The following is a 25060-nucleotide window of genomic DNA, read 5'->3' on the forward strand; positions in this document are numbered from 1 at the left end:
TCTGGTGGCCACAATTCCAGAAGGATGTTGATAAATTGGAGAGGGGTCAGAGAAAAGCCACGAGCCTGATTAAAGGTTTAGAAAACCTTCCTTCCAGTGATAGACTCAAGGAGCTCTGTCTGTTTAGATCAGGGGTAGGCAACCTTTCAGAAGCGGTGTGCCGAGTCTCTTCATTTATTTACTTTAATTTAAGGTTTCGCGTGCCAGTAATACATTTTAATGTTTTTTAGAAGGTCTCTATAAGTCTATATTTATATAACTAAACTATTGTTGTATGTAAAGTAAACAAGGTTTTCAAAATATTTAAGAAGCTTAATTTAAAATTAAATTAAAATGCTGATCTTATGCCGCCAGCCTGCTCAGCTCGCTGCCAGCCTGGCGTTCTGTTCACCTAGGCCGGCAGCAGGCTGGGTGGGGCCTGACCTCTGAAACCCGCCACGCCCCCCAGAAGGGTGGGTGTGGGGGGCTTCAGAGGTCAAGGCAGAGGGCTGGGGATTTGTGGAGGTGCAGGGAAGAAGGCTGGGGGTGTGGGGGCTTCAGAGGTCAGGGCAGAGGGCAGAAGGCTGGGGTGTGTGTGGAGGTGCAGGGCAGAGGGCTGGGTGTGGCGGGGGTTCAGGACAGAGGACTGGGGTGCTCAGCTCGTGGGGGTGCTCCCAGCCCCCTGCCCTGAGCAGCTCATGGCAGGGGGCTGGGAAGGGATATGTCCTGTTCCACCCCCTTCCCCAAGGCCCCGTCCCTACCTCTTCTCTGCCTCCTTTACCTAGGGCCGGCTTTAGCAAGGGGCCGTGGGGCTGCCACACGCCGGCTGGAGCTCCGGCCAGGAGAGCGGGGCCTCGGGGCTTTTGCGGAGCAGCGAGCACGCTGCCACTCCTCCCCCCTCCCTTTGCAAAGGCCGGCGCAGGGAAGGAGAGGAGGAGGGGCAGTAAAGCAGGCTGCACCACAGCTGGGGGAGGGCGGGAGCTTGGCTGCTGCAAGACGAAGCTTCTGCCTCCTGCCCCAGCAGGGGAGAGTGATGGGTGGGGGTGCTGAGTGTGGCTGGGGGTTGGAACCGCGGCAGGCAGCCACGTGCCATTCAAAATTGGCTCGTGTGCCGTGTTTGGCACGCGTGCCATAGGTTGCCGGCCCCTGGTTTAGATGATCAAAGAGCTAGTAAAGGCGTGACTTGATCGCAGTTTAAAAGTATGTACATGGGGAACAAATACTTGATAATTGGCTCTTTGGTCTAGGAGAGAAAGGTCTAACACTATCCAATGGCTGGAAGTTGAATTTTTGACAGTGAGGGTAATTACCCATTGGAACAATTTGCCAAAGGTTGTGGTGGATTCTCCATCACTGACCATTTCTAAATCAAGATTGGATGCTTTTCTAAAAGATCTGCTCTAAAAATTATTTGGGGTAAATTCTCTGGCCTGTGTTATACAGGACATCAGACTAGATGATCACAATGCTCCCTTCTGGCCTTGGAGTCTATAAATGTAGAGCTGTACCTACATTTGCCTAATACTGAGCAAATAGGTAGTTAGTCAGACTAAGCTGGAATAATGTATGCTGAGACCTTTCATGGCTGTAGATTAACTCGTTTGTAAAGATGAAGGGGCCCATAATCTACACGGTAGTGCTCTGTGATCTGTACACTTTGGCCACCTCAATCTCCTGACAGTGTGCCTCGCACAGTTATTAGTCAGAGCTGGAATTGCTGTATCAGAAACTCTGAAATCTGGAAGTTTCGTTTGACCATCTTGAGCACTGATCAAGATTGGATGTTTCTTCCTAAAGATCTGCTCTATTTCAACTTACGATTTTGTACTAAATACTAGAGTACGTAAGCCAGAGCATATAGGAGTCATTCATTCCAGAGCTAATATCATGTCGCTAAAATGCTGAAGGAATTTATTACAGTTTAATGTCTTTCTAGTTATTTTTAAGCAGAGCAAACAAACATAGAAGCTAAAACTAAAATATGCTTTTCTATGTTGCGGTAGCAGAGCACAGCAGTAATATGTAGTGAGTTTCTCTCATGCCACCTCTACAGGGCATTGGCAGGGTGATTGCCACATTTTGTGATCTAAAGATACCATAATTTCTATTAGCGAGCGGTATTACAGGTGAATAATATATGGAGATATCCTATCTCCTAGAACTGGAAGGGACCTTGAAAGGTCATCAAGTCCAGCCCCCTGCCTTCACTAGCAGGACCAAGTACTGATTTTGCCCCAGATCCCTAAGTGGCCCCCTCAAGGATTGAACTCACAACCCTGGGTTTAGCAGGCCAATGCTCAAACCACTGAGCTATCCCTCCCCCCTCACTCACTTCAGCTTTCCCAATTTCAGACTGCTGACAGTATAGTGCTCAATAGGAAGTAAGGTCTATCTGGTCAGGGGGAAAAACGGTGCTTGCACTTTCAACCTGGATTATATTTTTCACACCAGTTTCCTGGATATTAAATGTCATTTTTATTTTCATCTGTTAGTGGCATGAGACCAATGGAGAATGCAATAGGAAAGATAAGATAGAACAAGGGAAGTTTTGCTTCAAGGCTAAACTTGACACCCGTATCAGTTTGGCCATTGATATGATCACATGGGTCCCTGTTTTTCATTGCACTTAGTTTTAAACTTTACCCTTGCCTTCAAGGCTTTGCACAACTTGAACTTGGTCTGCATCTCCACTCTTGTCTTTTTGTTATGTAGCTCTGCCACTGATACCAATTTCAAGACCCCATTTGTCTCGTTTTTCCATTTTCCCCCCTATGTTCCTTTACCCCCAGCTCCAGTTGCACATGAAATGCTCGTTGTCCTCCCAGTTTCCAATGCTGCCACTCTCTGCCCCCATGTCTCTCCTTAAGGATGCAGGCAAGAAGTGAACTAACTATTAAAATTACCAAAAAACCTTCTCCCTGTGGGCTTTCTTAGACTGCAAACTCTTTGGGGCAGCATCTGTCTACACTGTGCAGAGCACATTGCCAGTGTTTAACAAATGAGACAAGAATAGTTTCAAACTAAATAAATTGATGCTTCTGTGATAAAAAGGAGGATAGACTAGAGAAGGTGACCCTGCATAGATCGATCCCAAATACCAGTGTAATCCTTCTGCCAGGTGGAGTTGTCCATGACAAGGGCTGGCTTTAATACGTAGGGGTTCTTTTTCAAAAATACAACTCAGAACCAGTTTGAGTCCTTACTCAGTAACCTTGGAAAATTACATACCACCTTCTGGGTGCCCCTAAGAGGCAATACTTCCCCTCTCGCAAGGACAGAGTCTGAGTGTAGAAAAGAAACTTTTAAGAAAAAGGAAGAAAGTATCGTTGCATTCACTTGGGAAAACTCCACAAGCAGGATTCATAAGCATCAAACCATGAGTAAAACACCCACCCCCGAGTACGTTGGGCAGTGCCTTTTGCCTCAGGTTCTTAAATCCAACAACCAAGAGTTCCTTTAATATGCCTCTCCCTTCTTCCTCCAGTGCACCCCACTCATAGTTGTAGACCTAGAATTCATGTGCATCTGTGCACGTTCACCTCCCACCCTGGGGTAAGAGGAAGGCACCTTGTTCACTCCGCTGTCCAGGCACTCACTCTGGCATCAGCTGCTCTGCCAGCCGCTCAGCACTCCGCACCCTCTGAGATGTCTTGAGGTCCCACCACTTAACACAGCTCTCAGTGATTTCAGCTGTTAGTGGGGGAGCCTCACGGTTAGTGCAGGCTGGACAGTTTCTTTCATCGGAGACATTGTCCCAAAGCAGCTCTAATGCTTAGACCTGGTTATTGGTGATTTCAGCTCTATTGGTCTGCAACAAGAGAGTCTCAATGGAAACTTAATCAGCTCTGTTATTACACAGTGGGGAGGGAAAGGATCAAATGATGTCTAGGATCCTTAGGGAGAGTCCACATGACCAGGCATAAGCATCTGTCCCCACCCTCTCTTATCTCTACTAGGCTTTGGCACTCCTACCCCCTGCTTAGCAAGTGCAGTTCTACTGCCCTGATTCACACAACAAGGATTACAACCCGTTATTAACAAAGTGACTTGTAATCTAACACCCACCAAAAGCGATCATTTGGGCAAAGCAGCTCCATCATGCTGCGCACCTAGGTAGAGTGGGTGTGTCCACGCAAACAAGGTTGGCTCCTGAAGTCCTCTTCCCCAGCTCATCACTAGATGTCAGGGGAGAGCTCGTTCAGACCCTGCTTAGACTAGGAATTGGAGTCTTTTCATCCAAAGATTTTTGAGCCCTTTAATAATGTTAATTTAGCCTCCCAACTGCTCGATGAGGAAAGTATCTTAATTTTGCCAGGAATAAAAATAAGGCACTGCTGAAAAGGTTAAATGACATACCCAATGTCTCTCAGCAACCCAGAGACCAAGCTAGGAAGAGAAGCCAGGTGTCCTAGCTCTCAAACCTCTGTTGTGTTCATTAGATAGCTCATAACTGCATCAAATATCAAACACATTTCTTGGGGGGAGGAAAACAGCTAGGTGACTATTTAAAAATGACACCTTTAACCACCATACTTTGAATTCCTTAGTTTTCTGTGGCAACCTTGGGAGATACTAAACTGTTCTTCTGCATCAATGCACACTAACCTGGACCATTTACCCTTGCTAGCCACATGAGACAGAATGGCATACCTCTGTTCCCTAGTACTATTTCCTTAGTCTTATCCTGTCTCTAGCATTTGAAATACCACCAAAACTTGTCGTTTGTGGGAGGTGAGCCCAGTACATCTTTTCCTTTTCTATATACAATTTCCTTGCCCAGCAGTAACGTACATGTCTGAACTTCCTCAGGCATTTCTAAAAGTACCAATCAGACATAATGAATAGCCATAGAATTGTTGTGAAATCTTATAACACAAAATCCCAGTTGCTATGACACTGTCTATTCAGCATGAACAGCAGCAGATTGACATAGTTTATCTGATCAAATACACTGAACGTGCCCAGTTCTTTCACAAGATCACAATGGCTTTAGCTCTTGGATTTTAGATTTCTATGCAAAGTCAGTGTAACAAAAAGAGGAGACGGTTCCCTCCTCTCAGAGACTGCAGGTGCGTCCTGGAGCCCCTCTGCTACTGAAAACATGAACGCAACTGTAAGCAGACATGCTTGAGAGTAACCCATCTGAACAGGCACCCACAATGTAGCAAGTCTAAACCACCTAAGGACACTGAAGACAGCTGTTATTTGACTGGACTCCAAAGAATGCATTCTGGGGTGAGAAGTATCGCAGGGAATCTTTCAGGGCTGTTTTGTTTTTTTAACTAAAGGTGACATCTATATGTGAGTGACCCCTTCAGTGTCTGTGGAGTCCCCAACGAGCTGGTATAGACAGACAGCTCTGGTGAAGAGTGACAAGCCATGTTCAGTGGTGATTCTTTTATTCTTTCCATCCACATGGTGGTTCTTTTACTGTTGCCACCATAAGGGGTGGATGGTAACAATGTGAGAAGCAATAAAGGGAGAATAATAAAGGGAGGAAACGTGCAAGACTATAAACCAAAAACTAAAGAAATCACTAGCAAAGCGAAAACTAGCTAGGGAAAACCCCTGGTGTGGTTGTTGACTTCCTACAGCTTATCACTGAAACAGCCATGTGAGAAATAGTCACAATGAAGGGCAAATTGTATTTAGTCTGAATTCAACCCTATGCAGAGGGTTTGCAAAAGGCGTTCAATGCAAAGGTAGGCATCCAAAAAACAAGAGGAGTGAGAGAGAGAGGGACCTGAGTTTTATATGGCCCCAGGCTGCAGTGGAGAGCAAAAAAAAAAATCTATCTCTGGTCAGATCTGTAGGCCACCCCAGAAGCCACATGTCTACGTGTGAGCAGGACAGTATGGCACTGTTTTCCTTTTAGACTTCAGCGAGAGAACGGGTTGTTTTTCTCTCACAAGATAACAATATTCATAATTGGTCCGTTAAGTACTTTTTCTCTAAGGGTCTCTCAGTGCTTTAAAAACAAATGAATTAAGTCTCACATCCTGCTATAGATTACAAGGCCAAAATGGACCATTATGATCATAGTCTGACTTCCTGCATCGAGCCTGTAACTTGGTCTACTTTCCCTCTTAAAATTCCAATTGTTGTAATTCAGATGTAGTCAAAATGCAGTCTGCAGCTGAGAAGGGACCTACAATTGTAAAATATCCAGGTAGTCACTGATCATTTTTACATCTGTATCTCATTGAAGAGACCTTTGAGGGTTATATTCTATTCATGTGAACACAAACTGAGTCCTGTGTAATTTGAACTGGGCTGTTAATTGCAATAGCAAGCAATGTTGGTGCAGCATGCAAAAACTAAGCTGCAAGGGGAGAACACAGAACTCTAACAGGGATCAGTGAAGTGACTGCAAACTGGGTTAGAGGGTGAACAGATGAGCTGTGTTCTCTCCCCCTCCCCTTGCTTAGAGGCTTTGAGTTGAGCTCTGTGGAACTTTGCAGTGTAGTTTAATGTGACATCATTTTTGCTCATATACATATAAAACAGGAAACACATTCAGATAACATCAACAGCCACTTCCTTATATGTACAAAAATAAAGAGCTCTGACAGCAGCAAAACTGACACTTTGATTTTAAAATGGATAGAAACCCAGCATTTGTAGACCCACATGGGCATTACCCTGAGCCAATCAGGAGCATAGGGGAAAAAATTTAAAAACAAACCTTGTACATTGCAATTAGAATCCATGCATCTTAGCTGAGGGTGAGCGGAAGCCTGGAACATTGATTGCAAATCTTCACAACGAGAAACAATGTTGAGAGAGCAGCCTTACGAAATTCCTCTCCAAGGTAAGATGAAGTTACTTGATTAGGCAGCTGCTAACAAACTTTCCTTTGTAAGGAGCTAGGTGGTTGTTTTTTTTGGAGGGCTTGCTTGTAGTTTCTGCTATTGTGGTAAGAGGTAAGACCAGCTAGATGCCTTTCTCTTTGGCCGTGAAATGGAACAATGGCCAAACTTTTTCCTTTTTTGGTTTAACAATAAAAATACAGCTTTTCTGGACACAACCCAGTGTTTGTAAAAGGGCGTTGCCAAATCACTTCGGATTATACATATTATTTCACGTTATCCTGGAAGCTTGAAATTGAAATGTTTCAGTGCCAAATGCCTTTTCCCCCATTTCACATACGGCTTTGTTGTTGTAGGGTTACTTGTGAGCAGTGCGTATGATTGCTCAGTATCTGTGTCTGCATCCTGGTTTGTCATTCCAGGGTCACTTGTGAGCACTGGATTACTGGCATAGGCTTGTTTACTTAATTTTTTTTTTTTTTTAAACAGGCTGCGTTGAACTTGCCTGAAAAGAAAAACACACAGAACCAAGTTCTGTTTCCATGTAGGTCAGTGGCAAAACTCAGTTGGCCTTGATAGGATCAGAATCATGCCCATAAAGTATAGAAAGAAAAAAAATGATTTTTGCAAACTGAGTTAAGGAAATAAAGGATAATTGATTCCAGTATGAGACTACCCACATTTCACAATGTCTCTTACCAGCTGATGCAATGGGAGGTGGTTTGATTTTGTAGTTTGTCTGAGATTTCTGGTGTCCTTAGCTGACCCTGCCTAATCAGCAGTGTGCAGATAGGGAGAGTCCTTATCATTTTATCTAAACGGGCACTTCTTTAAGAAGTTCCTGGTGATCAGATGCCCTTCGAGCTCTCTGTAGCAAACTGAAGAGTAAGTTCAGCTGATTGAATATTGGTAAAGAACTTGGGGTCAGAAAGAAGAAGGGGAAATTATATTCCTTAAGCACATATTGTGTGGCAAGAAGAATTGCATACTCTGGGAGATGTATACTGGAGGTCACATTCAACCACCGGTAAAACATCACTGGCTTGTCTAACAAAGTGTATTTTTCTAACACAAAAGGTATTCCATGCTAGATAAAGATGAATTGATCACTGGACAGGAAATTGGTGGTTACATAGGGACAGAGGAGAATCACAACCAGTAATATATTGGCATATTTCCCAAAGCTGAGGACAATTATGATGGAAATTGATGAGGAGGAAAAATATAAACAGTAATCGAATGTTGTCTAAAAAGAGTTCAAGGAGAACAAGTAGGAGTTTTTCATATGTGTTAGGAACAAAAGTCTAATTGGTATAGGCCTGTTAGTAGATGGGGATGGTCAAATTGTTCACGTAGAAAAGGCAGAGGTGAAATGTTCAGTAAATATTTCTGTTCTGTATTGGAAAGACACAGGATATGATTTTCCTGTCACATGAGGATGATGAAATACTTCTCAGTCCACTCACAGCTCAGAAGAATGTCAGCACTCCTAGGGATAAGCCCAGATAACTTGCACCCAGGGTTCAAAAACTGGTGGTTGAGGAGATCTCTGTCTCACTGATGTTAATTTTTAATAAATATGGAATCCTGGGAAGATTCCAGGAGACTGGAAGAGTGAGTGTTGTGCCAGTATTCACAAGAAAGGTGGGAATATAATTAATGTCAGTCAACATGGGTTTATGGAAAGTAGTCCTGCCTAGGAAGCCTGATTTCATATTTTGATGAGATTATAAATTTAGTTGATAGAGAGAACTGCAGATATAATATACTTAGACTTTTGTAAAGCATCTGACTTACTATTTCTAGTGGGGTTCTGTAGGGATCAGTACGGGATCCAATGCTATTCAGTATTTTTATTAATGATCTGGGATAAATATAAAATCATGGTTAAAAAAATGTGTTTTTTTTTACACAACAGAAAGTTGTGGAGCAGTAACAGGACAGGGCAGTCATACAGAGTGATCTGGATCACTTGGTAAGCTGGGCCCATTCAAACAAAATGCATTGAATACAGCCAGATTCAAAGTTCTGCACCTAGGAACAAAGCATGCAGGTCATGCGCACAGAATGGGGGACGGTATCCTGAACAGTAATGATTCTGAAAAGGATTTAGGGGTCACAGTAGACAAGCAGCGGAACATGAGTTGCCAAGGTGATGCTGTGGCAAAAAGGGCTAATGCAATCCGTGTATGAGTAAGGAAGTAGTGGGTAGGAGTGAGAGGTTTTACCTCTGTATACAGCACTGGTGAGACCAGGACTGGAATACATCAGTTTCTGGTGTCCACATTTGAAAGAGGATGTTGAAAAATTGGAGAAGATGCAGAAAAGAACCACAAAAATAATTTGATGGCTGGAAAAAGTGCCTTACAGGGAAAGACTTAAGTTGCTCAATTTGCTGAGTGTATCAAAAAGAACGTCAAGAGGAGACTTCATTATGATACCTTCACGGGGAGAAAATAACTGGGAGAAATAATCTAGTGGAGAAAGGCATAACAAGAACTAGTGGCTGGAAGTTAAAACCAGACAAATTCAGATTAGAAATAAGGCACACATTTTTAACAATGAAGGTTGATTTAACTATTGGAACAAACTACTAAGGGAAAGGATGGATTCTCTATCTCTTTGGCAGCTCTTGGTAGCTAGCTGGGGGGAAAATAGCTGTGGCTAAAACTTCACAGTTCATAGCAGTTTATCATGCTACCATGGTGTAACAAGGCCCTTCGCTCACCCTCACACAAATCAGCCAGAGACCTCCTTTAACTGCAATCACCAGAGCTTTTTTATTAACCATGTCAGCTCCCACCACCTTCTATTTACAGACAGTTGTAAACCAGCAACCTGGGGGACAGCGAGCTTCTCCAGCCAGCAGGGATGCACCGCCTGTGGCTCCTCCCTTTCCTTGTTCCCCCCACTTCTTTCCTGCCAGCTTTATATAACCCCTGGCTAATAAGGCCCGTGGGTGCTTCTGTTCCACCAATTAGGCGTGGCATACCCAGCCAGCCCCAACTAATACTTCTTAATTGGAGCTGGGCTAACAGGGGCCTGGCTCAGGACCTCCTGGCCAGCACCCTGTTACACATGGCCTTTGTGTTTCTCTCCCTCTGAGTTATGTGGCAGTGTGTGAATTCTTCTTGTATAGGACACTGATTGTATTTTCCCATGTCTGTAACAATTTAAAGCAGGGGTTTCAGATCCTCCCCCGCTGCAGACCGTAAAGACTACATGTCCCAGCATGCTATTTAGATCAATATGAAGCATTGCATACTGGGACCTGTCGTTTCTATGGACCACACCTTTGTATTAAAGATGAGATTGCTAGGCCAAGATTTTTCCTTTTGAAAATTCAGCTAAATATTTAGGTGGCTAAATAAAGGTTTAGGAGCCTCACTTTTAAAAAATCGTGGCACAGAAGTCTGCTTGCAAATTAAGTGCAATCCTCTGAGTCTGTCAAGATACCAATGGGGCATTGCATTGGGCAAGATTTGGATTAATGTTTAAAAAAAAAAATTAAAAATTAGGTAAAGAGTGATTCCGTAAGTTTTTCTCCTGATGACATCAGAGTGTCATAAGTTTTAAAACAGATTTCCTCAGTTCTGAGCAGTTAAACACTGCTTTTAATATAGGTCCACAATATAAAAAGAACAGGGCATATATTCTTGTCTGTATAAAACAAGGGGAAATTCAGATCTAAAGATTTGTAAATTATGGGCCCCAAATTCCTTGTGCAATGGCCCTTGAATCTCTGCATATAATTGTGTTGTTGCACTTGCAGCAAAATGTAATTTGTTCTCAGAAGAACAATGGGAGCCACTTCCCATTGTTGTGTCTCCATGTAAAAGAGGCCCAACAGAGAGAGGGCGATTTCCTTCGCTCAAGGAAGAAGGGCTGCCACTGTCAAGGCTGGATTGTGGGCAGAGCTGGTGTCCACAGTCAGGACTCGAGAGTCAGCTGGATCAGGGTGCCAGGGGGTCAGAGGCAGGACACAAACCAGAGAGCAGAACCATGTGTTAGAGGTCAGGAGCCAAGCGAGGTCAGGATGCCAGGGAGTCAAGCCGGGGGAGCAGGAGGCAGAAGAACAAGGTACACAGAGGAGGGTGGATCCCAGTTGTTTGGACAGCTTCCTGTTCCTGTTGCTGGCAGAAGTAGGACCAAGGGGCAATTTGGCTGCTGAGTGGAGGGTTGAAGCATGGCTGCTCCTGTGGAACCAGGTTTGAGGTGTGTGGGTCATGACATCACCCTTGCCCCTATGGGCACCCTTTGGGTTACATGGTTCCAGGTTTTTCGGGGTAGCTCCTATGGAAGGTCTGAACCAACATGGGGGCGTGAACATTCTCCACTGGCTTCCAAGTGCATTCCTCTGGGCCATAGCCTTCCCAGTCAATCAGGTACCACAGTTTACCATGCTTGATCTTGGAATTGAGGATTTTGAGGATGATGTATTCCTCTTCACCTTGTACTTGCACTGGTGGGGGCAGTGATTGGGCTCTGTTCGGATATGTGTTCTCAGTGTAGGGTTTTAGGAGTGAGACATAGAATATAGGGTGGACTCTAAGGGATTGAGAGAGCTGGAGCTCAAAGGTGACTGGTTTGATTTGTTGCTGAATCCAACACGGGCAAGTGAAGGACTCCGTTTGTTTTGAAGAATTTGAGATGAACCTTTGGGAAAAATTTGCAAAGCCTAGAAAACGTTGCAGGTTGTGCACTTTGTGGGAGGCTACCCAGTCACGGACAGCCTGGACCTTGTGTAGGTCCATATTGATTCCTTCCAGGGACAGGATAAAACCCAGGAACTCAGTTGAGGTCTGATTGAAAGCACAGCTTTTGAATTTAGCATAGAGACCGTGTTGCTGTAGTCTCTCCAGGACTGTGAAGATGAGTGGTGTGTTGGTCCAGATTGTCTGAGAAGATCAGTATATCATTTAAGTATACCTCTACGGACTGGTCCAGTAGGTCTCGTAGCACATCGTTAATGAAATGCTGGAATGTTCCTGAGGCATTAGTCAGTCCAAATGGTATGACAAATATTCAGAGTGGTCATAGTGGATTTGAAAGGCAGTCTTCCACTCATTCCCCTCTTGGATATGGACGAGATTGTAAACTTCCCGGACATCCAGTTTTGTGAATATGCAGGCGGCCCCAGCAACTCAGGGATTGGGGGTAGTGGGTAGCTGTTCCAGGTTGTTACCTGATTTAGGGCTTGGTAATCGATGCAAAGACAGAGGCTGCCATCTTTCTTTTTTACAGAAAGGACCAGGGCACCATCTGGTGAGGTTGACCTGTGGATGAACAAGTTCTCTTGGAAGTATTCTCGCAATGCTGCCAGTTCAGGCTCTGACATAGTGTAGATCCACCCACAGTGTATCTTCACCCTGGCTGGAGTTCTATGGAGTTCATAGTCCCAATGTGGGGGGGAGGGAGGCTTTCTGCATTCTTCTTTTTTAAATCACAGTACTTGGATGGGGGGAGAGCTCCATAGTTCCCTCGGTAGGGGTTTCAATGCAGGCGACTAAACCTACTTGGACCTTTTGGGGCATGGGTCTAAAACTCACTGATTTCTGGCCATGCTGTCAACAGAATTCTGACAGGAAAGTGACTTTCCATTCTCGCCACTGAATGAGGGGGGTCATGAAGGATTAGCCAACAGATGCCAAGGATCAGGGGGAAATGTGGGGGATGGATCGCACAAAATGGAATTCTCACTGTGTCCCTGAATAACAGTCTCCAGGGAGACAGTCTTCTCCACAACCAGACTTGAAGATAGTGGGAAGCCAATAGTTTCAATCATGTCTGGCATGATCTTGTGTCACAGGGGAGTCTATAGGGCCTGAGTTGTAGCTGTATCCATAAAATCTACTGCTTCCAAATCAACGGAGGGCATGTTAGAGAGGATGCACAGCTGGATAGACACCTGCAAATGGGAAGCCCCTCGATGGGGCTCAAGCTGCATCTCAGTGAGGACTAGGGTACAGGGACTCTCAAGAACTAGGCCAGTTCCCCCCCATTATTGAACTGGCTTGTTTCTTCATGCTCCTCAGCGTTCATACTGGACAGGTCGAGATGGCATAGCCAGGTTCACCGCAGTAGACGCACAGGTTCTTTTTCTTCAGGGATGTGCCGCTGATGAGTCAGATTGGCTTGGGTGGGTTCGGTAGGTAATACAGAAGGTGAGGTCACACTACGTGGGTAGAGGGAATGCAGGGGACCTCTTTTCTCCTCTCTTCGTTCTTGCAACTGATGGTCTATGCAGATGACAAGGGCAGTTAGGCCCATTAGCATCTCTGGGTGGGCAACTCCATCTTTGACCTCTTCCTGCAAGCCCCACCCAGAACTGGTACAATTGCGCTGCTTCATTCCACTCAGTATCTGCTGTGAGGTACCGGAAGCATGCCGCATACGAGGCAACTGTGCCTGGCCCCTGACGGATTCTCCTCGGGGCAATCTCGCCTTTTCGAGCTCAGTGAGGGACATTGAAGATGGCTGCTATAGACTGGAGAAAGGCATCCCAGCTCGACAGCACTGGACTGTGACCTTCCAGCAGGGGGAAGTCCAGTCTAACCCACCTTCTGTCTGCAGGCTGATTACCAAGGCCACCTTGGACTGGTCAGAGGCATAGATTCTGGGGCGCATCAGGAACAGAAGCCAGCATTGGTTCACAAAGCCCTGGAACCACCGGTAGTTCCCATCAAACCTCACGGGTATCGCAGGAGGCGGTGCTCGTAGCATGGTGTTCTTGGCACTCAGCTGCCTCACTTGCTCTTGTAGCTGCTGGTTTTCCCTGGTCAGCTGCGCAACTTGGGCCAGCAGGGCTTGATTATCCACCTAGAGGCAGAGGGCCCAGTTGGGCAAAGTCCTGTGCTTTCGGTGTAGGTGGCAGTGCAGCCGGGCCCATCCTTCTCACATCGGGCTCAGTCCTGTAGAGTTATTGTGGTCCAAACAAGCTGTCAAGGCCAGCCAGATCTAGTTGTCGGAGCCAGAATCCACAGTCAGGAGTCGAGAGTCGGCTGGCTCAGGATACCAGAAGATCAGAAGCAGAAGACAAACTGGTGATCAGAAGTCAGAGGTTGGGAGCCAAGTCAGGTCAGAACCCCTATAAGTCAAGCGGGGGCGGGGGGAGAGAGAAGTCGCAGCAGCACAGTCTAGGGGAGGGTGGATCCCAGTTGTTCAGACAGCTTCCTGTTCCTGTTGCTTGCTTAAGTAGGGCCAGCAGGCCAATCGGCCGCTCTGGGACTCTGCCAGTGGGACGTCGGGGTGGAGGCTCAAACTGGGTCTTGAGTCAGTGGTTGTCAGTAGGCTGTGAAGTGGAGGGTTGAAACGTGGCTGCTCCTGAAAACCCTGTGGATCTGGGTCATGACAGCCATCATCTGTCCACTTGGCTTCCGGTCCATAGGCAGTATTTGTTAAAATGTCACACACAAAATAGATTACAAACAGGCAGACTGGATAAGTCTCAAAATGGCAGTGTAATCGGAGGTGGTGTTTCTGGTGTGATTCCGCAGAGATTGATTCTTGGCCCTACGCTATTGAAAATAGTTATGAGTGACCTGGAAGAAAACATAAAATCATCACCTGATAGTTTGCAGACAACACAAAAGTTGGGGGAGTGGGAAGTAATGAAGAGGACAGGTCACTGATAGAGTGATTTGGATCGCTTGATTAACTGGGCGCAAGCAAACAATGTGCATTTTAATACAGCCAGAGGTAAACTTATGCATCTAGGAATAAAAAATAAAGGCTATACTTACAAGATGGGGACTCTATCCTGGGAGGCAGTGACTGAAAAAGATTTGGGGGCCGTGATGGATTATCAACTGAACATGAACTCCCAGTGTGCCACTGTGACCAGAAGTGCTATTGTGATCCTGGGATGCAGTATTTCATAGAATCATAGAATATCAGGGTTGGAAGGGACCTCAGGAGATATCTAGTCCAACCCCCTGCTCAAAGCAGGACCAATTTGGCATTGGTGTGACTGCTGCTGGAATCCTGTCTCCAGTTCTGGTGAGCACAATTCAAGAAGGATGTTGATAAATTGGACAGGGTTCAAAGAAGAGCCATCAGAATTATTACAGGATTAGAAAACATGCCTTATAATGAGAGACTCAAGGAGCTCAATCTGTTTAGTTTAACAAAGAGATGGTTGAGGGGTAACTTGAGTAGTTTATAAGTACCTACGTGAGGAACAAATGTTTGATAATGGGCTCTTCAGTCTAGCAGAGAAAGGTAACAAGATCCAGTGTCTGGAAGTTGAAACTAGATAAATTCAGACTAGAAATAAGGCATAGATTTTGAACAGTGGGTAATTAACCATTGGAACAATTTACCAAGGGTTGTGGTGGATTCTCCATCACTGGTAATTTTTAAATCAAGATTGGATGCTTTTTTTTTTTTTTAATTAAAGATATGCTGTAGTTCAAAAGGAATTCTTTTGGGAAAGCTTTGTGACCTGTGTTATATAGGCAGTCCGATTAGATTACACTGCTCTACAGCCAAAATGCTTCTGAAATAAATGTAGTCAAACTTTACTAATTCTGGGTCACTGAGAATGAAAATGATGCTTAAAATTGTTGATTGGCTCTAGTTTTCAAGATATGCTATTGGGTCAGTATATATGACCCTTGACTTGGGAATGGCGGAGGATAAGTGAGTTACAAAGGGAAGGGATCTCAATTTAAATCAGAAATGACTAAAATACATCTTTGACTGGATCTATGAATAAATCTATGACTGGGTTTGGACAGTACTTGCGTTTTAGGCAAAACAATGAATGATGCAATCTGAAGCTGGTATTGTGTCATACATGATATGAATTGCATCATGTTATTCCTAGAAGTCATGTATGATGCTATCATAACGAAGCTTACGTCACTCTGCTGAACAAATTGCCCTATATCAGCTCTAGAAATCATACAGTGTCGTGCTTATTTGTCAGTGTTTGATTTTGCAAAGGGACACACTTCTGTTTAGCCAAAGTGAGCAGAGATGCCTCGTACTTGTGTGAACAGTGCAGATAACTTCTGCTATGTTTGTGGTGAAGTGACCTTTGCATCACAAAAGTGCAGTATAACCACTATGGTTAAGAAAGCCTACCACCTTTATTTTGGCTGCAAAATTGGAGATCAGGACAAGAGGTGGGCCCCACACATATGCTGCAACACTTGTGCAACAAATCTTCGCCAGTGGTTGAACAGGAAAAGGAAATCTATGCCTTTTGCAGTGCCAATGATTTGGAGAGAGCCAACCGATCATACCAGCAATTGTTACTTCTGCATGGTGCCTCCAGTTGGGAAAGGTGTGTCAAAGAAGAAAAAGTGGACTGTGCATTATCCAAATATTCCATCAGCTATACGCCCAGTACCCCACGGAGAAGGACTGCCGGTTCCTGATGCACCAGAATCATTCTCACTTGAGTCAGACAAGGAAGAGAAAGAGGATGAAACTTCTGGTCCTGAACCATCAATGTCACAGGACCCACATTTTCTCCCATCCTCCTCCTCTGAACCACACCTCATAACACAAGGTGAACTGAATGACCTTGTCAGGGATTTGGAACTACCCAAGAGTAAGGCAGAGCTGTTGGGCTCCAGACTACAGCAGTGGAATCTCCTGGCAGGTGATATTAGGGTTTCCATGTTCCGTGACCGTCAAAAGGATCTTGTCCCATTCTTCTTCATGGAAGGTGATCCTGTAGCCTGCAACATCATCGATGGTGTGATGGCAGCCCTCAACATTGTTCACGATCCAGATGAGTGGAGACTGTTCATTGATTCATCGAAGACGAGTCTTAAAGCTGTTTTACTGCATAATGGCAATGTTTTGCCATCAATTCCAGTTGGTCATGCAGTCCATATGAAGGAAACCTATGACAACATGAAACAATTTTTGAGGTGCATAAACTATGACCAACATCAGTGTCAGCTTTGTGGCGATTTGAAGGTTGTTGCTCTTTTGCTTGGTCTGCAGACTGGATACACAAAGTACTGCTGTTTTCTCTGCGAATGGGATAGTCGTGCAAGAGATTCCCACTACATCAAGAAAGATTGGCCACTCCGACAGTCATTGGAGCCTGGGAGGAAAAGTGTTCAGCATCCACCACTTGTTGAATCAAGGAAGATTTTGTTACCACCCTTACACATCAAGCTGGGTCTGATGAAGAACTTTGTCAAGGCCATTGACAAAACACAAGCAGCTTTCAAGTACCTCCATGGAAAATTTCCAAGGTTAAGTGAAGCTAAGATAAAGGAAGGTGTCTTTGTTGGTCCTCAGATTCGTGAACTTCTTCGAGACGATGCATTTGACCATGCACTGCGTGGCAAGGAAAAGACGGCATGGAAAGCCTTCCAGTTAATGTCAATAAATTTTCTCTGAAACAACAAGGCAGACAACTACAGGTTGTTGGTGGAAAACCTCCTCAAGGCATACAAAAGCCTTGGTTGCAACATGTCACTAAAGATACATTTTTTGCACCCTCATCTAGATTTTTTTTCCACTGAACTGCGAAGCAGTGAGCGACGAGCATGGTGAGCGATTTCACCAGGACATTGCAACAATGGAGAAACGCTATCAGGGCAAATGGAGCCAAGAGACAAGCGAAGAAGCGCCGAGTAGACACTGAATAGGACTAAACTATGTACATAATAGTTTTTTGCCTTTTGTTTCATAATAAATTTTATTTATATAACCCTTTTGCTGATTTTTAAAGTGTTACATAAACAGGACAGGTGAAATATTATCATGTAAAGCAACCATAAACACATGAAAAGACCTAGGTTTACAATTTATGATTAAAACTCTACTATCTACACAATATACATAGACATAAAATGTAAAAACTTAAATAGCTTAGAAACAGTAGCCAATCAGTTGTTTTAATTGTCATATTTGAATTCAGCACATCAAAATACATAATAAATAGCACATTTTATCTCTGAAGCAGACGACTTCTCCAAAATTGTAGACCAGTGTTATCAGTGTTCCCTTCTGGCCTTGGAATCTATGAATCTATCACAGGATTGCCTGGCCAGCTGGCCCTGTTTAGGAAGGTATTTTGTTTTTAAAGGAACTTGTGTCCATTGGATTGGAAACACTCAATGGAGACAGCAGGTAAGTGCATAAAGAGGTTTTTGTCAAATATGCTCAGGAGACTTAACTGGCTGTGTAGCAGTTAAAGGATTTCTGAATATGCATAATATTGACAGGATGATTTAAACCATCTGTGGGGTCTGTTTAATGTCACATTAATCTGTTACAGATCCCTGAGTAGCTGATTAAAAGCCCATTTCCGGGAAGTGTGATTTGCAAATATTAATGTACCTGGTTTCTTTTCTCTCTCTCTTTTTTCTTTAAAGTATCTGGCTTCAACATTCTGGTAATTTAAAACGCCATTCGTAGAAAGACAAGTAAATAAAAACTGCTCCATATCAATACCCTTGTATATCAAAAACAATGGTACTTGGGACACCTCAAAACCCCATTTTTCTCTCCTTACAGGCAGCCAAGATCTATGGCTGCTTATATCTCATACATTTGCCTGGGAGGCAAGTACAGGCAACATACTTAGGAAGGTGGGGAATTCTAGAGTATCAGTAACAAAAACCTCAAGCATCACTCCTGATGTGTCTGTGTCCTAATGGTTGGGAAGTGCTATCTTAGGTGACCCTAAAACTTTCTGTGAGCAAGGGATTTCAAGGCAATTTGTGATGCCCTCATAAACATTTCCACCAAATGGAAGGAGACCATAAGGGATATGCCCCTAAACCAACTGACAGGAAGCTGCATAAGGGATCTCAGAACTGTCAAACTCCAGCATAGTGAACATTTTTCAAAAAGAATCTTTTCCCCAGACCCCATGAAACCTCCAGGAAGACAGTGTTGGTAATGTACCTAAAGAAACCATCATTTCAGAAGATACCAAAAGCCATGTGGTGATGGGGCTCCCTACCCAGTCTTCCCAGAGGACTCTGCTAATTGCGTGTAGCTGGCTAGGAGCAGCACTTAGTACTTAGAGAAACTGTTTGCTGCTTTGTGCCCTGTGCCTTCCTGTTCTGGACTATCCACCTGCACTGCTGACATGATAAACTGAGGAAACTCAAGCCAAAGAGCTGACGTTTTAAACCAAAGAGGAACTGAAACCTCCAGTGTACAATTGCAGCTGTTTAGGCTAATCTGAGGAGCAGCAAGAATAGCTTTGTATCACCCTTTCTATAGTATCATTCTCGTAAGAACGGCCAGTCTGGGTCAGTCCATCTGGCCCATGTCCTGTCTTCTGACAGTGGCCAGTGGCAGATGTTTTTGAGGGACAGGGCAATTACTGAGTGAGCCATATCTGTCGTCCAGTCCCAGCTTCTGGCAGTCAGAGGCGTAGGAACAACCGGAGCATGGGGTTTGGCGTCCCTGACTATCTTGGCTAATAGCCATTGATGGATCTACCCTCCATGAACTTATCTAATAACATGTCCAGTTGTGCTTTTGGCCCGAGCAATGAGTTCCACTGGGTGCTGTGTGAAGAAGTATTTCTTGTTTGTTTTAAACCTGCTGCCTATTAATTTCATTGGGTGACCCCTGTTTATTCTAACTTCCTGCCGCAGATTTTGCAGGGTTCCTTTGCACTGCAGATTTAAGGCATGCCCATTGCATGTGCATTATCTTACCAGCAGGACTGAGCAGTTGCTTGTATGTTGTTCTTTTTCACTAATACACCCTAATTCCATCTCTTGTAATACAAAATTATTTTCCTGCCCAGCCTGGTGGTCATGCACTGCACTGCTATTTGAGCAAAGAGATGTGGGGGGAGGGGTTTTATCTGTGTCTCTCAGAAATCACCTCTCCAGCTGATACAAGACTAATATTGATGGGTTTTTGAAGGGCATCCCATCCAGGTCTCATTTGGAAGGATGTTGTCAGCTGCACTGGGCTTGAAGAAAAGGGTGTGTGGCGTTCAGGGCAGGTGGAATAAAAGGACCCCTTGTTGCCCCAATATCATGTGGTACTTGCAAAACTTGAATCCCACCATGGGATCCTCTTTGCCACTGGATCAATTTGAATTGTACATGCACAATACCTGACTCTGAGCAGCATTCCGTCTGAGAAGAAGTCAGGGCATGCAGTACCAAGCCATTGATGGCATCTCACCAGTGAACTCAGACTGACCTTGACTTTATCAGACTCTGCTTCCTTCAGTCACTAGCACAAAAAGGCAATGACCATGTGCTCAAATGAAAAAGATAAATGATTCCAAACAAAATACATTATGGAGATGTGTGGGCCATATAATTCGGTGGGGCTGGAGACCAACTAGACTAAACCACATGTTTGTGGGCAGGGGAATAGGATGAGTTAGTATTCTGTTCAGTTCACACTTTCACAGCACTGTTTACTCTCATGCAATAGAACTTGTGTTTGTGTGAAAGTCAAACAGAGAAAAAGCTCTAATGGATAGAAAGTTTATAACCTGTGTTTTTAGGGTTAGCATCTGTTTAACTCTTTAAGAGCCACGTACTTGCCAACCTTCCCAGTACAAGCTGGAGAGATTTCTGATTATGGTGTGGACCTCCTGCGTCTTGGACAATCAGGTGCATTTGTTTTTCTGTGGCAGCGGACGAGCATCCGCCGAAATGCCGCCGACAAGCGGCAACGTCAATAGGCGTCGCCGCCTAAATGCTGCCGAGAAGCAACGTCATCCAGAGGCGTCGCCACCAAAATGCCGCCGAAAATCGGTGACATTTCGGCGGTGACGCTGCTTCTCGGCGGCATTTCGGTGGATGCTCGTCTGCCGGCCAGTACCCGGGCGCACTTAGACGCCCTGGCAGGCACCATGGCACTCACAGGCACCGCGTTGGGGACCCCTGGGTTACGCTATGTTTATCTTAAGTGGAAAGCAAACTATCACTATTTTATTATGCTTTAATAGCACTGATATCTCCACCCAAATGATATGTGATGTCCTTAGAACATAAGAAGAACATGTCTGATGGGTCATTACCATGTTATGACATGTACATGTTGAATTTGCAATGAATTTAGATTAATTCCCTGTTTTGGCAACTATTTATAGAGGGCAGCTGCAAAGTCAGCCCGCTAAATGAGTTTGGTTCCACGTTTCAGGCACTGTCAATTAGCTGCTAAGACATAAGGACACGAGTAATCTTCCCAGGTCCCAAGATATCATGCAGCATTTCACCATTGAGTGGCTGAAGATAACTTGTGTCACCACTGTACTAGGGCTACATATGGGCCCTTTCTTTAGATGTTTACAATCCATTCGGTGAAACCAGTAGGGTAGCATTGCATTAGCAGTTGGAACAGGGGACTAGAACTCAGGTGCTCTTGCATTCTAGTCTTGGCTCTGCTACTGACTTGCACTGTGACCTTGAGTAAGTCACGTAAGCCCAAATTTTCACATTTGTTTGCAGATTTTGGGTGTCTCACCTTTTTGGGGATGATGTGAAGAGGTGCTGAGCTCACCCAACTCCATTTGAAGTCAGTGGAGTTAAGAGTTTTCAGCTTTTCTGAAAACCACCCCAAATGTGTCTCAGATGGTGGACCAAAAATCAGTGATTACTTTTAGAAAACTTTAGCTTTAGTTTCTTAATGCCTCAGTTTACTGATCTTAAAACTGGATTAATTTACAGACAAGCACTTCTCACAGGAATGTTCTGAGCTGGCCTGCGTTGTTTTAAAGCACATTTAGCACTCTCAAATGGTCCTATAGCCGAGTGCCAAAGTATTATTAATAAGATCTATATGCTTGATGACACTGTTTCTATTTGTCTTGATACAGTTCTACTTTTGATGAGGTTGTCCCACAGTTTGCAGGACATTCAGAGTGTCTCAAAATATTTTTGAAACCAAGACATTATCCTGACATCATGTCATGAGAATATTATGTTGTGATTATGCAAGATCTACCTGTTATGCTGGCAGTGTTTCACACCGCTGATCTAATAACTTGCATGAAGGAGAACATTTTAAAAAGTGCAGCCTAAAGCTTGTTGCTTTTAACATATGTTCTCAACTGTTGCTTGTTTTGTTCAACGTTGAAAGAATAGCTCAAGCATGACAGACGTACTGGGTGCAGATATCCGCTGTGTGAGCAGTTAAACAATTATTCCAAACCTAGCCACGTGAAAGGCACTTGGGACAGGGGAAACTCAAGCAGTTTCACCTAAAACCTGGAATCCTCATTGGATTTTAGTATTTTACTAACTAAAAGTAAACCGCTTCAACAGTTACTTGGTGGAGCAGAAAGTTGTGTGCTTTTTCCATCTCATTTTGACTCCTGCCAGACCTGCCCAGGTCCCTTCGACCTCTCCCCTGGGAATGAGCAGTGCTGATGAAAGCCTAGAACATTGCCCCTGGAACCAGAGCTGCTTCAGCCAAATGCTTGAAACATGGCTCTTGTTTCAATTATTAGCTGTGGGAGATCAGGATTTTGTTCCTTTCTAACATTATAGCTGTGCTAATCATGTAAAGACAGCAAGCTGTTAGCTAGCTTTAAGGTGGCCAGTTGACACAAGTAGGAGGCATGGATTCTGTCCATCTTAGGTACTTATGTCCCTCCCATTAATACTTCCCTGATGGACTGTATTTTCTAACGGGTAACCTATCCTAAAATCTCAGTTACTGAGGGATAATCTTCACTTATTGATATATTTTCTGTATCGATATAACTGTTTAACTTTTCATGAGTGATGTACCCGAATACTTGGATGGTAATATCTAAACTGTATTGTTCAATTTATTCACCTAAAGTTGGGTTATTGCACATTATGTGCTATGTGTATTTTATGACTTTTAAACCAAACGTTGTATTTGTGGATAATCTAAGCACTATACCCAGATGTACAGACACTCTTTCCCTAACCTGTGTATTATATAATTTTAACATTAGCTTTAATAAATTTTTTAAATCGGAGTATCTCATGATATTTAGTGTATTTAGCCTTACTACACTCGTGCAAGGTAGGGAAGTGCTATTATCCCCTTATACAGATGGAAAACTGAGTCACAGAGGGTATGTCTACACTGGGGAGGGGGAAGGGAACACCCAACCCCAAAATAAAAAAACCCAGCAGCAGCGAATCTCAGAGCCCAGGTCAACTGACTCAGGCTTGCACTACAGGGCTAAGAGTAGCAGTGCAGGTGTTCCTGCTTGGGCTCTGAAATCCAGTGAGGGGCGAGAGTCTCCGAGCTCAGACTCCAGCAGGAACATCTTCACACTACTAGTTTTAGCCCCTAGAGCAAGCCCGAGACAGTTGACCTGGGCTCTGAGGCCCTGGCTACACTGGCAATTCACAGTGCTGCACTTGCTGCGCTCAGGGGTGTGAAAAAACACCCCCCTGAGCGCAGCGAGTGCAGCGCTGTAAAGCGCCAGTGTAATCAGCGCCTGCAGCGCTGCACGCTCGCTCGCAGCACTGCAAACTATTCCCCTCGGAGAGGTGGAGCTCTCACTGCGCTGGCGGCGCGACTACACTCGCGCTTCACAGCGCTGCCGCGGCAACGCTGTGAATCCGCGAGTGTAGCCAACGCCTGAGACTTGCTGCCACGGTTTGCCCAAATTCCCTATAATAGAGTAGGCTTTGAACCTGTCTCCTGGTTCATAAACTAGCACCTTAATTACTGGACCATTGTTCCTCTAACATAATCCCGTTCAATCTGTGTAATTAAATCAAGGCCATCCAAAGTCTTCACCGTTTTTAATTTCAGTATGTGGCTGCTTTCCCTATGTAGATGCAGCCTGCAGACTTCAGATCCCAATATATAATTTTGCCTAATTGTTTGGCTCAAGCAGGTTGCAGTACTTAGTGGTAGGTGAGGGCAGCTGCAAAATGCGCCATTTTATTATAGGCGGCAAAGGTCACGATGCCCATAGTTAAAGTTGCTCAACATTTTCTATTCTAAAACCCTGGTTCCAGTTGCTTATAACTTTGTCAAACTTTAACCATTTGGGCTCAGATTTTCTATGCTGGGTGTCTGTCTCCAGCCGAGTTTTTCTGGAAAAACTTTTCAGCCACTTCTCAGACTGAGGTTAGGGAACAAATATGTTTTGTCCAGGTAAAAAAATTCTTACAACTGCTTTATTTGGAAGCTCTAGCACCTTCATGCTTTGAACAAGGACTTGATATATAGGAAGGGGATAGTCCTGGCATCGGGGATGTACATTCTGCTGTTCCCATGAGAAACTACCCAAATTTGGCTAAGTTACGAACCTGTGAAAATTTCAGTTTGCACATGCTCAGTAGACCAATGTTAAAGTTTGACAAATATGAAGATATTTTATCTGTACTAGGCATGTTCCAAGACGGGGTCAAAGAACTGGCAAGACTGGGACTGGGACATGAAGCAAGGGTGATGGGGTGGAGAATGGGACTAGGACTGGGGTGTGGAACTGAGGGAGGCCACAGGGAGACCGGGACAAGGATTGGCTGGAGCAGCCTGGAGCACCTCCACCATTAGCCCCTGACTTGTCAAGTTACACAAAAATCAGTTCCCTCTCCAGTTTTTTTCAACATCTACATTCAGCCTCTAGGTGAACTAGTCAGATGACAGGGACTCAAGTTCTAGCAATGCGCAGGTGATACACAGCTCTACCTATCCTTCACCACATACGACCACACCACTACCACCAAGATGACCCAGAGCTTAGATGAGATCAGCTCAGGGATGAAGAACAGCTGGCTTAAGCTAAACCTGAGCAAGATAGAGGGTATTTTGGAGAGTTTGAAGCCACAATGCAGTCTTCTTTAGTTGAAGGTACATATCCACACTTGGTCGATTCAGTCCATAGTTTAGGAGTTCTCTTGCATTCCTTATTGATGCTGAGCTTTCACACAGTGAGATTCAAGACTAACACTTTCTACCATCTCCAGTTTGAGACTTTGTTTCATTCTAGTGGACAAAGACCTGCACTCAATTATTCATGTCATTGTTATCTCTTGGTTGGACAACGCCAATTCCATATACCTGGGCATGAAGCCTCCAGCACTTAAACTCCAGGTAGTACACTGCGATGCAGTGCTTCTCCTCAGCAACACAGGTTACTGTGAGCACATCACACCTGTCCTTTGGTCACTACACTGGCTTCGCACAGAATTTTGAATCAAGTTCAAGTTCTCAGTCTGTATTATCAAGGTGCTCCATGCCGTGGACTCAGAGTATTCAAAAAAACTGTCTAAAGCTCCAGGACAAAGACCATGTTCAACAACTACACGGCTCAGGCAAAATGGAATTCTCAACAGTAACAGTAAAGCTCATCTGTATGGGACACAGACATTTCT

The 25060-nt window shown here is 44.4% G+C and overlaps 1 protein-coding gene across 24 annotated transcripts in view; it reads left to right on the forward strand.

The window, feature by feature from the left end:
• Positions 1-25060, forward strand: part of ASXL2 (ASXL transcriptional regulator 2) — a 244375-nt gene that overhangs the window by 128969 nt on the left and 90346 nt on the right. Inside the window, exon 1 of one of the 24 annotated variants that reach the window (XM_042861466.2) lies at positions 604-6790. The exons of 22 other annotated variants lie outside the window; for them this stretch is intronic. In XM_042861466.2, coding sequence (XP_042717400.2) covers positions 6754-6790 — 37 coding nt within the window. In that variant the 5' untranslated portion in view covers positions 604-6753. Of the gene's footprint in view, positions 1-603; positions 6791-25060 lie in introns of those variants that run through there. One more of the 24 variants, XM_065590068.1, reaches the window with a different exon arrangement.

This window comes from Chrysemys picta, chromosome 3 (genome assembly GCF_011386835.1).
Source record: "Chrysemys picta bellii isolate R12L10 chromosome 3, ASM1138683v2, whole genome shotgun sequence".
Taxonomy (NCBI): domain Eukaryota; kingdom Metazoa; phylum Chordata; order Testudines; family Emydidae; genus Chrysemys; species Chrysemys picta.